The 12,571-nt window shown below is 42.2% G+C and overlaps 1 protein-coding gene across 1 annotated transcript in view; it reads left to right on the plus strand.

Moving 5' to 3' along the window:
- The window catches only part of fng (Fringe glycosyltransferase), a 128,097-nt gene extending 115,925 nt beyond the window's left edge, over positions 1-12,172 (plus strand). Inside the window, exons 7-9 of the mRNA XM_076366621.1 lie at positions 1,284-1,449; positions 4,541-4,626; positions 8,301-12,172. Coding sequence (XP_076222736.1) covers positions 1,284-1,449; positions 4,541-4,626; positions 8,301-8,358 — 310 coding nt within the window. The 3' untranslated portion in view covers positions 8,359-12,172. The remainder of the gene's footprint in view (positions 1-1,283; positions 1,450-4,540; positions 4,627-8,300) is intronic.
- Positions 12,173-12,571: the final 399 nt, after the last annotated feature.

A 12,571-nucleotide genomic window follows, 5' to 3' on the forward strand; every position in this document is an offset into this window, starting at 1 on the left:
CCGTTTACTACGAAAGGTAATTTCGAGGTAACTCGATGAGTTTCGGTGGTTTTCAGGTTTCTGGTTTGTTGTGTGGTTTTGTTGTGTTACTCTTAGGGGATTAGTTTGTTCGTTTAGGTATTGGAGACTGGAGGATTGAGCTGTTAACTGTGTTTGAGTATACGCGTCATCTTAACACGAGAATTACCGAGCATTTAACCCACTCGAAAAATTTGTCGTTAGAAATGCTCAGTTTATTTTTATGAGATGTAGGTGACATTTTTTTAAAACTAACTTAACGAGGAGTTTGTTCATAAAATGAGAACAATGGTATTTTGTTTCCGAGACTTAATGTTAAATACAAATTTTACAATCTTGATGCGCCCATCGAGTGGTGACTGAGAGGCGCCTTTATTTGATTACGACGGACAAACCGACAGTAGCCAAGAGGTTAGGCACAGATGATCAGTGTACTAGATTATTATTTAGATTATTACCATGTTTATGAAATTCACTGTGGACCAAGCTGACGCGCCGACCTAGCGTTTAGGATGTGGGATTATTATATCGTCATTCGAGAATCGACGGTGGTAGGATTTATAGTCGGGACACTTGTGAAACGAAAGTTGCGAGGTCATTTTGATATGGCGGCTGTGGTGGTTCTAGTTTGTTAGGGGTGTAACGTGATCTGTACGCTTGAGATATTGGTGGTCTTGTTTCTTCGGAAGATGTGGAACTGTGTCAGCGTAAGAGGATGTAACGCGAGCCATTCGCTGAAGTGACTGGCTGCACGAAACAAAAGTAGAATTTGATCGAATTACATGTATGAAGAATGATTTAAGTATTCGAGCGTTAACTTTTAAAAGAATATCATTGAATTCGCGTAAAGAATTTCAAGAAAATCACCCTGTATCTAAGACGTGATAGGATACTTAACCCTTTGCGAACGAATGTCGACGTTCCGGTCAGATGAAATTTTCATATTTCGAATACTAAGTTGCAAACGAATTAATTACTCGAATAGCAAGTGATCGGTGTGTAGTTCCCTTTTTCACTATTGTTTAAGCATTCGATGTATAATTTAGCTTCGTGTACTTTAAACAGTCATCGGCCGCAAAGGGTTAAAGCAAAGATGATGTCATTAACGCGACAGTACGAACGTCGTTGCTCGATATTTCGATGGATTTAATTGCGTAGTTTGTGGAGAGAGTTTCCGGTCGTTCCCGACGAATCGACGGCAGCCGCGGAACGGGACGTGTCCCACGGCGACGACACGAGTAACGGCTGTTTGCTTTCCCTTCCAGGGGCGGGAAGTTCATCACGGTGGGCGACAGAATTAGGTTGCCCGACGACGTGACGATGGGCTATATTATCGAGTACCTACTGAAAAAGCAGCTGACTGTGGTCGAGCAGTTCCATTCCCATCTGGAGCCGATGAAGTTTCTCAACAAGGACACGTTCGCTGAACAGGTAAATATCTCAGACTTCTCAGTTCCTCATTTGCTTCTTGGAATCGCGGACAACCTCTCAATTCCACGATAAATTCGTGATTCTACAACAGTCTCAAACTGAACACGTTCAAATATCTCAGACTTCCCAGTTCCTCATTTGCCTCTTGGAATCGCGGACAACCCTGCAATTCCACGATAAATTCGTGATTCTACAACAGTCTCAGAATGGACACGTTCAAATATATCAGACTTCCTAGTTCCTCATTTGCTTCTTGGAATCGCGGACAACCTCTCAATTCCACGATAAATTCGTGATTCTACAACAGTCTCAAACTGAACACGTTCAAATATCTCAGACTTCCTAGTTCCTCATTTGCCTCTTGGAATCGCGAACAACCCACGCAATTCCACGACAATTCCACGATAAACTCGCGATCCTACAACAGTCTCAGAACGAACACATTCAAATATCTCAGACTCCCCAGTTCCTCATTTGCTTCTTGGAATCGCGGACAACCCCGCAATTCCACGGTAATTCTACGATAAACTCGAGATCCTACAGTTACAAAACGAACGCGTTCCATAATCCTTCAAAAACTCCGCGGCAATTCCAAGAAGCGTCAACTCCGTAACACTCAGATTCTGACATATCGCGGCGATATCTCGGCCGGTGCCGCAATTACAGGACAATTCCAGAAACGCTACGCGCGAGTTCCGCAATTCCAAGGGCCACTAACCGAGCAGGATTAAAATTGCACGCTCCATCAATTCTACACGGTCGTAATTCCTAACTCCGTGAGTGCCGCATCGCAGCGACTCCTCGGCAGCCTCTTAATTCGACAATCCTCCGCGTAATTGATCGACTGGACAGCTTATGAGCCCCGCACCGCGGCAATTCCGAATGATATCTTCTGTTTCGAACTGTCCCCGACGGCGACACGCACCGATCCCGGCCGCGTTCCGCGCGATGATTAATTGATCCGGTACGAGCGGCGGATTAAAAAGAATCACAGGGGACACGGGGTGGACGGACGGACGGACGACGGCGAAAGGGGGGGGGGGAGGTAGGGGGCGAATTAAGATCGTACGGGTCGCAGTGTGAAGTCTAATCGCGGGTAATAGAATAATCTCCGCGGTGATTCACCGCGGCGGCTGCTTTCCTTCACGGCGCACAATGGCCATTATTTAATTCGTGCCGTTCGCGTCCGTTGTTCGGGAATTGCCGTCGAGCCGCGCGCCGCCGGCTCGCGCTGACTCACGACGAAACCAGGTGACCGTCGCGATCGCGTGATCCCCCGGGCACCAGGTGCCGCCATTATCGCTTGCCGCTTGATAAATTCCGTCCGCGGGAATTATTAATCGAGGCGTACCTACGGCTTTAACGAGTCTATTCCGGCCGATGCGCTCGGAGCCCTTCGCGTTAGGGTCTTCTTTTTACCCTTTGCGGACGAGTGTCGACATTTGCTGACGTGGAAGCTTTGGAATAATATGTTGCGGATGATTGAACGACTCGACAGAGAAATCGGTTGTTTCCTTATCCTCTATTTCTTAACACGCTGAATGCCATGGGGGTCACCGGTGATCAAATCGAATTACTATAGTTCACTCAATTAAACCACTGTATTATAAATAATGCTAAGTAACGAGGTCATATTCAGCTAGACGAACCTGCAAGAATAACAGTGCATTTCAATCGAATGGTTTAATATTGTATTTCTTACATTTCAAGTATTCTGTACCATGAAATCGTGCGGCATTCAACGTGTTAACACTAGAACTACTGTAACAGTCAAAATGACTGGTTTCGGTTTGTTTGTTTCGCAGGTATTAATATCTTAACCCTTAGCACTCCAGATGGTTTTGTAATCTATCAGCAATTTTTATGGTATCTCTAGTGAAAATGAAAAATGCTGTAACGTACCTTCGATCTTTTAATAGAAATCTAATAATTAATAATAGAAAATCTAGTAATTTTAGGGTAGTTCCTTTGATTCATTATAATATTTAGTATTATGACTGGTGCAATATTGGAGCCTACAGAGTTCAAAGGGTTAAAAGCATTGTGTCAAATCATTGACTCTGGAGTGCAAAGGGTTAAAGAATCATCCCCAAACGGTTAAAATCGTCTCGGTGCATATCTCCACCATGGAATTGTCCAAACAAACGGAAGTCGAGTCGAATCGCGGAGATAATGACGAACTCATGGAATTTCTGTCTTAAGACTGTCCCCGGATTTCACGGTCGGCAATTCCCGGACAATTCCGCGAACCGGCAATTCCGCGGCTCGATAATTTCTCGTATTACGTCGTTACTTTAATCGCTCCGCGGTCCGATCGTATGACGACCGAGCAATTCCACAACTGGCAATTACACGTCTCGAGGATCACGACTCGAAAAGCCCACGGCTCAATTACTTCGTAACGCAACTTCGCGACCGAACGCTTCTCGAAATTGAAATCGGCCAAAAGGAACCAAGAGAACAACGTCCACATTCACGACTTCGATATCAATCCGAAACAAGGTGTCCGATATCCGCGCCGCTATCCCCGAGGAGATTAAGACTTGCTCTCGAGCGGAAAAGGTGCAGGCTGCCGGGCGCGTTCCAGGCTTAAAATTAACGGCGTAAAGTCACGTTCGTATCGCGAGGCCGATCGAAAGCAATTTATCCTGAACATGTGCCCGGGCAATTATTTTCACCGTTGTTCGGCCCTGTTGATCGCGCGGATCAACGGAGGGAAAGAGAAAAGAGAGAGAGAGAGAGAGAGAGAGATCGACGCGCGAACAAGTCGAGACAACGCGAGCCGCGAAAGGGAAATTTTCCATTGGCGAACGCGATCGTATCGCCGGCCCGAATAACGCTCGCCGAACAAATATTTTCGTTCCGCTCGTGGGCAGAACTTGATCGCGGCCGGTTCGGTCTCGCGTTTCTCGAGGCTGATTTCCTCGCCGCGCCGCACGCCTGTCGCTCTCGGAAACGATCGTGTTTGCTCGAGATTCGCGGGCCTGCATCGTAATTTCGAGCTCTCTTCGGTGCATATTTCTTTCTCTTTTTGTGTTTGTATTTCTTTCGACGTGATCTCCTCACGTGCTTTGTCTCGCGCTTGTTCCAGGTGTCGTTCAGCTACTCCAAGGGCCCCAGGGACGAGTGGAACATCTTGAAGATCGATGGCTTCGACATGAAGGACGACCCGAAGAGGTACGACAATCAGATTGATATGTGCTCTTATTTCGTTGTTTCTCTGATTTACGCTTTATTCTTGCATTGTTACTCTTTTCGTTTTTGGTAATTGGTAGATCGTTGAACGGACGCCATCGTTGATTTTGATCGTTGGTTTCAGTGGGAGATCAAGTTGGTGGAGTTCATTGGGAGTTTTATACTTCGAGGGTTGATAGATCGTTGATTTCAGCGGGATTTCAATTGTTTCGTAAAAACAAGAACTTTGAATTGCAAATAATCCAACTTCAAGATTTACTAAACGACAAAAGGAAAAATAAACAGAATAAAAGGCAATGCGTTGCTAAGTGAAAAATGTTGGATCTCCCCATTCGGTTGGCTAAGTGTTAACACTAGGTTTACGGAGCGCGTCTGACGCACGTTGAATTTTGTAAACATCATTTGGAAAATTTCCCCCCGAATATACATCCTAATTGTCTATTTTTAAATTTATAATTTTCAAAATCTAAACAGGCGAATGTCAGCTGTTCTAGGAACCATAGAACAAACTACAATAAATGTCCGTGAACCTAGTGTCAAGGATTGTACAGGATCTACGTGTACCTGACAAATGCGCATTACATTTCATATCCGACGACGCGTCGAAGTCCACGATCTACCAATTAGTAAGACCACAGGCATCGCGAAAGTTCCCGTCACACTTTCTCCAAAGCTGTAAATCCCACTGTATCATCCGATCAAATTAACTACTGTCCGCACTGTAGTCCTGATATCAAGCGACAGAAGGATTCGAGAGTTATTCCAGTGATTAACGATTTGCCCTCCAGAAGCGCCTCTCTCGCTAATTAATTCGACACAGTAACTTCGTGAAGTTTCATATTTGAACTTTTATAGCGTTCCCGGACGAGCCTCCAAGTTTATAGTGGTATTACTATAGATGGATCTTCGGTAATCGAGAATTAGGAATAAATATATATATTTAATGAAATATGGAAACAACACAGACAACACGTAAAAAATACAACTCTTACCACTCTTTTACAGACATTCTCTCTCAAAAATAATTCTCTCCCCACAAGCATTCTTCGCACTCATCGCAACCACTCGGATGCACCCCTGGAAAGCTGGCCCTGCAGTTTTGGGTCCGCGACGTTGCAGGCCACTTTTCCTCCACCGTTTTGCAGTCTGTCCTTCACACTCATTCTTACATTCACTCTTAAAAATATTTTAACCTACGCTAAATATTCTAGATAAAAGCGCTTTATCTCAGAAAATGTTCCCCCAGCCTTACATAGTCTGGCTGGGGGTGATACATGGTAGCGCCTTTAAGGCGAAGGCAAAATAGTTAATATAATTCTATAGTGTCTGTCACTATTTTCAGATCTCTATCTGTGGCGGCTCTTGTACATATTCTAAATATTCGAGATACCACACTTTGTACATCGTGCGTCGTTACGTTCGACGTTTTCCCATAGTGGAAAGCAAAAGTCCGCGGACCTTCCTCAATCCCACGGGACCGTCCGCCGGTTTTACGATCGGCTCGCCGGGGAGACTTTAAAAGGAGTAATTAGCGGCCGCGCGCAGCGGAGTATCTTCCTCCTTGCGCCGCCGCTGTCTTACCCGACACGTTCTTCGTCAGGTCTCCCGTATCATTTTCCCGTTTCTTTGACCCGCTTCGCGTCTTCCCTCGGCGGCGTTCCTCCGTAAACGCTTCAATTGCCTGTATAATTGGCCGAGCCGTGTGGCTAGACGATGATGCACCGCGCGACGGTGCCCTGGAACAGAGGAAGAGCCGGCGAACGGATGAACACCGTTGGTAATGACGGAACGTAGCTTTAATCGACTTTATTCTAATTACTGGACGCACACGGTCGCAGCTTTCCGAGTTTTCCAGGGACAATAGGGAATGGAGAGTGATTTCTTGGGTATTATTGTTTGAAGGTTTCTGGTGTTTGATGGGGTCTTTGGGAATGATTGGGGGTTATTGAGGGTTTTATTGTGAAATTGTTTGGGTGTTAGTATGTTGATTAGTGGAGCAAGGTTTGTAAATGGTGTAGTGGATTGAAAGAGTTTGTTTGAGGAAATGGGGATTGAAAAATGAGGAAATAGAGATTAAAAAATGAGGAATGTTGAAGACTATACTTACATTCTAGATCATTGTTCTTGTTTGAAGATTTCTGGATGTTTGATGGGGCCTTTGGGAATGATTGAAGGTCATTGAGGGTTTTATTGTGAAATTGTTTGGGTGTTAGTATGTTGATTAGTGGAGTAAGGTTTGTATTGTTCTTGTTTGAAGGTTTCTAGGTGTTTAATGGAGTCTTTGGGAATGATTAGAGGTCATTGAGGGTTTTATGGTGAAATTGTTTGGGTGTTAGTATGTTGATTAGTGGAGTAAGGTTTGTAAATGGTGTAGGAGATTGAAAGAGTTTGTTTGTAGAAATGGAGATTGAAAAATGGGGAATGTTGGAGAGTATATTTATATTTTAGAGCATTGTTTTTATTTGGAGGTTTCTAAGTGTTTGATGAGGTCTTTGGGAATGATTGTAGGTCACTGAGGGTTTTATTGTGAAATTGTTTTAGTATTAATATATTGATTACTGAACGAAGGTTTGTAAGTGCAATAGAAAGTTGAAGAAACTCCTCTGAAGAAATGGAAAGTGAAATGTTGCTTGATACAGGACAGTGTTTGTGAAACTTCACTGGTTAAGAGATTATCTTCTACGATTATCCTGCAAGAATCCTAATTAATAACTGTATTCTATCGCTGTTTGCTTCTTTTCCATCTTTAACTACCTATTTTTATCTTCTGTCCCTATTTCTATTTAACTACCGATTTCGTCACCAGTCCTTTAAAAGCACGAGTCACGAGCGAATAGACGGTTAAATATTCATCTGTATCTAGCAAAAACCGTTTATCCAGTACGCATCTATGTTTCTCTTTTTATTTCTAATTAGCCTCTCCTTTCACCGTGCGTTCTTATGAACGCGGGCTCCGGCGAGCAGAAGTTTAAATATTCATCGCTGCCTAGCAAAAAACATCTGTCAGTCGTGTGTCTGCAATAAATATATTCCTGCTTAATTCCCTCTTTCATCATCGGCTCTCGAAAAAAACGGGTCGGGAAAAATAGAGATTTAAATATTCAGTTCCATCTGGCAAGAAACTCTATCTATAACATCTTTATTATTCTACACATTATTATTGCATCTTATCAAAATATTGCTAAAAGTATCAATTTGATTTCTATAATTCATACAATAGCATATCGCACAAAGTTCAATGCTAATTATCAAACTTCATCGTGTCGTATCAAATCAAGCGGCGACTCAACGTTTATTCAAGTTGCAACGAAATTTCATCGAACAGTCGTAAACGGAACAAGATTCTCCTGTTGCAGAAGTCTCCGTTGCTCGCAGAATTCTTTAACCCTTTGCACTCCAAAAATTTGTCGCTAGAAATATTCAATTTATTTCAATCAGATACAGATGACATTTTTTTCAACTAACTGGGACGAGATTTTGTTTCCAAACGTATTTTATTTCCACATTAATTTCGTATTAATGTCAAATTTTATAATGTCGATGCACCAATCGAGTGGTGACCGCGAGGCACCTTTCGAGTGGAATGGGTTAACAGGTCGCCGGAGAGTTCGGAAGCCCGGTATCACCGCGAACGCGTCGATATTTTCTGATTGCAGATTCAGGTCGATCCACTGCCATCTGTTCCCCCACGTGGCCAATTGTCCGCACAGATGATGAGCAGCCGGCTGAGGAGGCCGCGTCGTCCCGGCGTCGACGAAGAGAAACGGGGGCGGGAGGGCCGATGATCGATCACGATCCGGAGCCACCGTCCAGGTCCTCGGATCCAGACTTCTTTCCGCTTCGCCGCGTTTCTCGTCGCGTTTGCGCGTTGCTCGACGCGCTCAACGTACCTCGTGACTTCGTCGATATTGCCTTGATGCAGGAACAAACTCTGTTACACTGGAGACGCTCGGAATTTAACCGTTAACGATCTGGAAATATTCATCGTGCTCTTCGATCGTTGAAACGATGTTTTCTTTTAGGAAGTATTAGTGGAGCGATTCGATTATTTTGTAGAAATATGTAGAAGCTTCGGAAGATGAAGCTGAATCATATGATCGGTTAAACGGTGGAAGTGTACCGATCTCTTGCTGTTTCAGTAATTAACATTAAAGCTACCGAGAAATTTAGACTTTTTGAAAATTCTCCATTGAAGCTGAATTATATATCGATCGGTTAAACGGTAGAACTGGAATCGTACCGATCTCTTGCTGTTTCAGTAATTAACATTAAAGCTACCGAGAAATTTAGACTTTTTGAAAATTCTCCATTGAAGCTGAATTATATATCGATCGGTTAAACGGTAGAACTGGAATCGTACCGATCTCTTGCTGTTTCAGTAAATAACACTAAAACCGAGAAATGAAGTTGACTCTTTGAAGATTCTCGATAGAAGCTGAATTATATGTCGATCCGTTAAACGGCAGAACTGGAATCGTACCGATCTCCTGCTGTTTCAGTAATGAACACTAAAACCAAGAAATGAAGTTGACTCTTTGAAAATTCTCCATTGAAGCTGAATTATATATTGATCGGCTAAACGGTAGAAGTGGAATCGTACCGATCTCTTGCTGTTTCAGTAATTAACATTAAAACCACCGAGAAATGAAGTTGACTCTGAAAATTCTCCATTGAAGCTGAATTATATATTGATCGGTTAAACGGTAGAACTGGAATCGTACCGATCTCTTGCTGTTTCAGTAATTAACACTAAAACCACCGAGAAATAAAGACTTTTTTAAGGTAAGGGTTGAATCTGAATACGATACTTTCATTCGACAATACGCAATCGTTACGATTGATCGATGATCTACTTACAATGAAATTATTGCTATCGTCCCAGATACATCAGTTCATTGTTCACTTGCCACACACTTATGAATTCACACAATTAGAATATAATGACGTCGGTAAGGGTTGAATCTGAATACGATACTTTCATTCGATAATACGCAATCGTTACGATTGATCGATGATCTACTTAGTATGAAATCATTGCTAGCGTCCCAGACACATCAGTTCATTTTTCACTTGCCTTTTGTCTGCATCAACGCAATATTTTCGCGCGACGACGAATGGTTGCCCGCAGGAGCTAATTATTTTTCTTCCTCGTCCTTCGAGCGAGACGCGTAAACGATCGATCGAGGGGATCGCGGCGGTCCTCTTGCTCGACGGTCGATAGGCTTTAATTTTCAATTAAGTTCGCAGATGATCCAGGCGGCTCGTCTTTGTACGGGCCACGAGATGGAATTTGTTCGTCGATCGGGTAAACCGCGGGAGAGGTTTCCCCGTCGTCGAGAGTTTTACGGTATATATAGATTCTTGTATATATATATAGGGAGGATCGATCGAGCCTTTCATATTTTATTTTGTACATAACGGGTAAGACACCCAAGGCAGGTCGCGGCTCGAGAGGACGCAGGGAATCTTCGTTCGAACGAATCGACTGGGATAGAACAATTATTTGCTCGCTTGGGCGTTTCGCACCCGTGTCACGTATTATGTATTGTGAACATTGAAAATTTAATGTACAGTATGTGCACATTAGGTGTCTTGGAATTAAACGTACGGAAACTGTAATGAATTTCAGGCGTCTGCGAGAGTGATCCACTATGATGCAATATAGTCTCGATTAGGAAATGTTTGTTTGATATAAATTTTTGGATATAGGTGTTTGAGGTTTTTAAGAGTATTATGTTTTTGGGGGACGAAGAATTTGGAAATGTCTCTGAAATTAGTATTATTCGAGTATTGTAGGTGTTTGAGTTTCGAGGATGTAGAATTTTTGGAAAGTTCTACATTTGTGATTGATATTCGAATGTTAGATGTTTGAGTTGTTTCGGGAACGTAGGATTTTTGATAAATTAAACATTATTGCGATATTATTCGAATATCGTAGATGCTTGAGTTCCGAGAATATAGAATTTTTGAAAAGTTCAATATTCTTGCGATTAATATTCGAATATTGTAAATGTTTGAGTCGTTTCGGGAACGTAGAATTTTTGATAAATTAAACATTATTGCAATATTATTCGAATATTATAAATCTTTGATTCGTTCCAAAGAGAGTATAGAATTTGAAAGAAATTGAAGGAACATTTTTCCAATATTATTCGAATATCGTAGATGCTTGAGTTCCTAGAATATAGAATTTTTGAAAAGTTCATTTGCGATTGATATTCGGATATTAGATGTTTGATAAATTCAACATTATTGCAATATTATTCGAATATTATAAATCTTTAAGTCGCTCCGAAGAAAGTATAGAATTTCAAAAGAATTTAAGGAACATTTTCCCAATATTATTCGAATATCGTAGACGTCCGAATCGATTCGAGGATATAGTTCTTCAAGAATAAGGAAATAGATCCAGTGGATTATTTATTGGTGCATTGGACAGACGAGCGATGCGCCGAGCGTGTGTACGTGCGTTAGAATATAAATTATTCGGAAGGTTGCTGGAGCGCGGGCGAAGCGAGGCGACGCGTGAGAAATGATTTTTTAAGGAGCTGAACGTGTGCAAATATTTCTTTTATCCGGCGAGTGTGTGTGTGTGGCGTTCGTGGCGATTGTACCATATGACGAGAGATGCAAGGAACATTTGGCGACGCTTCTCGCCGCCGCGAATCGAAATTACCTTAAGCTAGTCTCTTGCGCGGGGAAGCCGATGGCCGTACAATGTGATATTTAATGGGTGCGAGTGGATTCGCGATATTGCTTTCGCGCGGGGAACAGGGAATCGGACAGTTGCTCACGAAAAATAATCATTAGCTTCCGAACAAAATTCTCAAAATTCTCAAAATTCTCACAATTCTCAAAATCTCAGATCTCTATTTTAACGAATATTCATTTGAAAAATTTGATTTTAGAGTCAATTCCTTGAAAATCTGTTGGTCCACTATTCAATTACGAATTTGCAATGCAACGAATGTTTGAAAACTAGAATTTCAATAATACGAAATGTAGATATGAAATCTACCGTTCGGTGAGATCGAGAGTTTCAATTGTTTTTAGTATAACACTTGATAGTGGAAGAAGATTTCGCTGTATTGAATTTTCTTATTTTTTATTCTTTAGCCTTAAAGAAGTATTAAAAATAAGAAGATAAGTAAGGTTGTGTGCGAGGTTATTTTCCGTTGAAATGAATCTTCGTTTGCGCGAATCCGATTAGACGGAACGAGTTTCCCGTCCGATTCCCGATTGTTCCCGTTCTCTGTGCTGTCGATCGAATCAGTGTGCAATATTGAGAGAAAGAGAGTGAGAGAAATAAAACTGTCGTTCGTGGGTTAGCAGCTCGCAGTCGGATTAATTGTTTGCCTTTCCCGGCGGAGGATCCCGCGGGGAAAAATCTCGGTGTGAACGCACCTGTTGCGCGAGAAAAACGAGCGGAAAGAGGAGAGCCGTGCGGCATCGCCGAGTGGAATCGGCGGGCACGGTTGTAACGTTGTAACAATGATGTTTTATATAATACACGATATTCCATATCACACGCGCGTCTACCTTTTCGTTGGATTGTTCTCATTGTTCCGTGGAAAATCGGCTCCCTGTTTCCTGTTTCCTTGTTGCCTGGAAAACAATCGTTTTATTTGCGTCGATGTTCAGGCGTTTTTAATACGTTGAATCGAATTACTATAATTCACTAATTAAACGATGATTATTTGCAAACATTTCTGTTATAAATAATGCCATCCATTGCGGTGACAGTTTGATGAACGTGAACATGTTCAGGAGTTTTTAACACGTTGCAAATCTGACAAGCAAATCGAATTACTATAATTCACTCGATTAAACGATGATTATTTGCAAACATTTCTGTTATAAATAATGCCATCCATTGTGGTGACAGTTTGATGAACGTGAACATGTTCAAGCATTTTTAACAGGTTGC

Source organism: Nomia melanderi, chromosome 4, assembly GCF_051020985.1.
Source record: "Nomia melanderi isolate GNS246 chromosome 4, iyNomMela1, whole genome shotgun sequence".
Classification (NCBI taxonomy): domain Eukaryota; kingdom Metazoa; phylum Arthropoda; class Insecta; order Hymenoptera; family Halictidae; genus Nomia; species Nomia melanderi.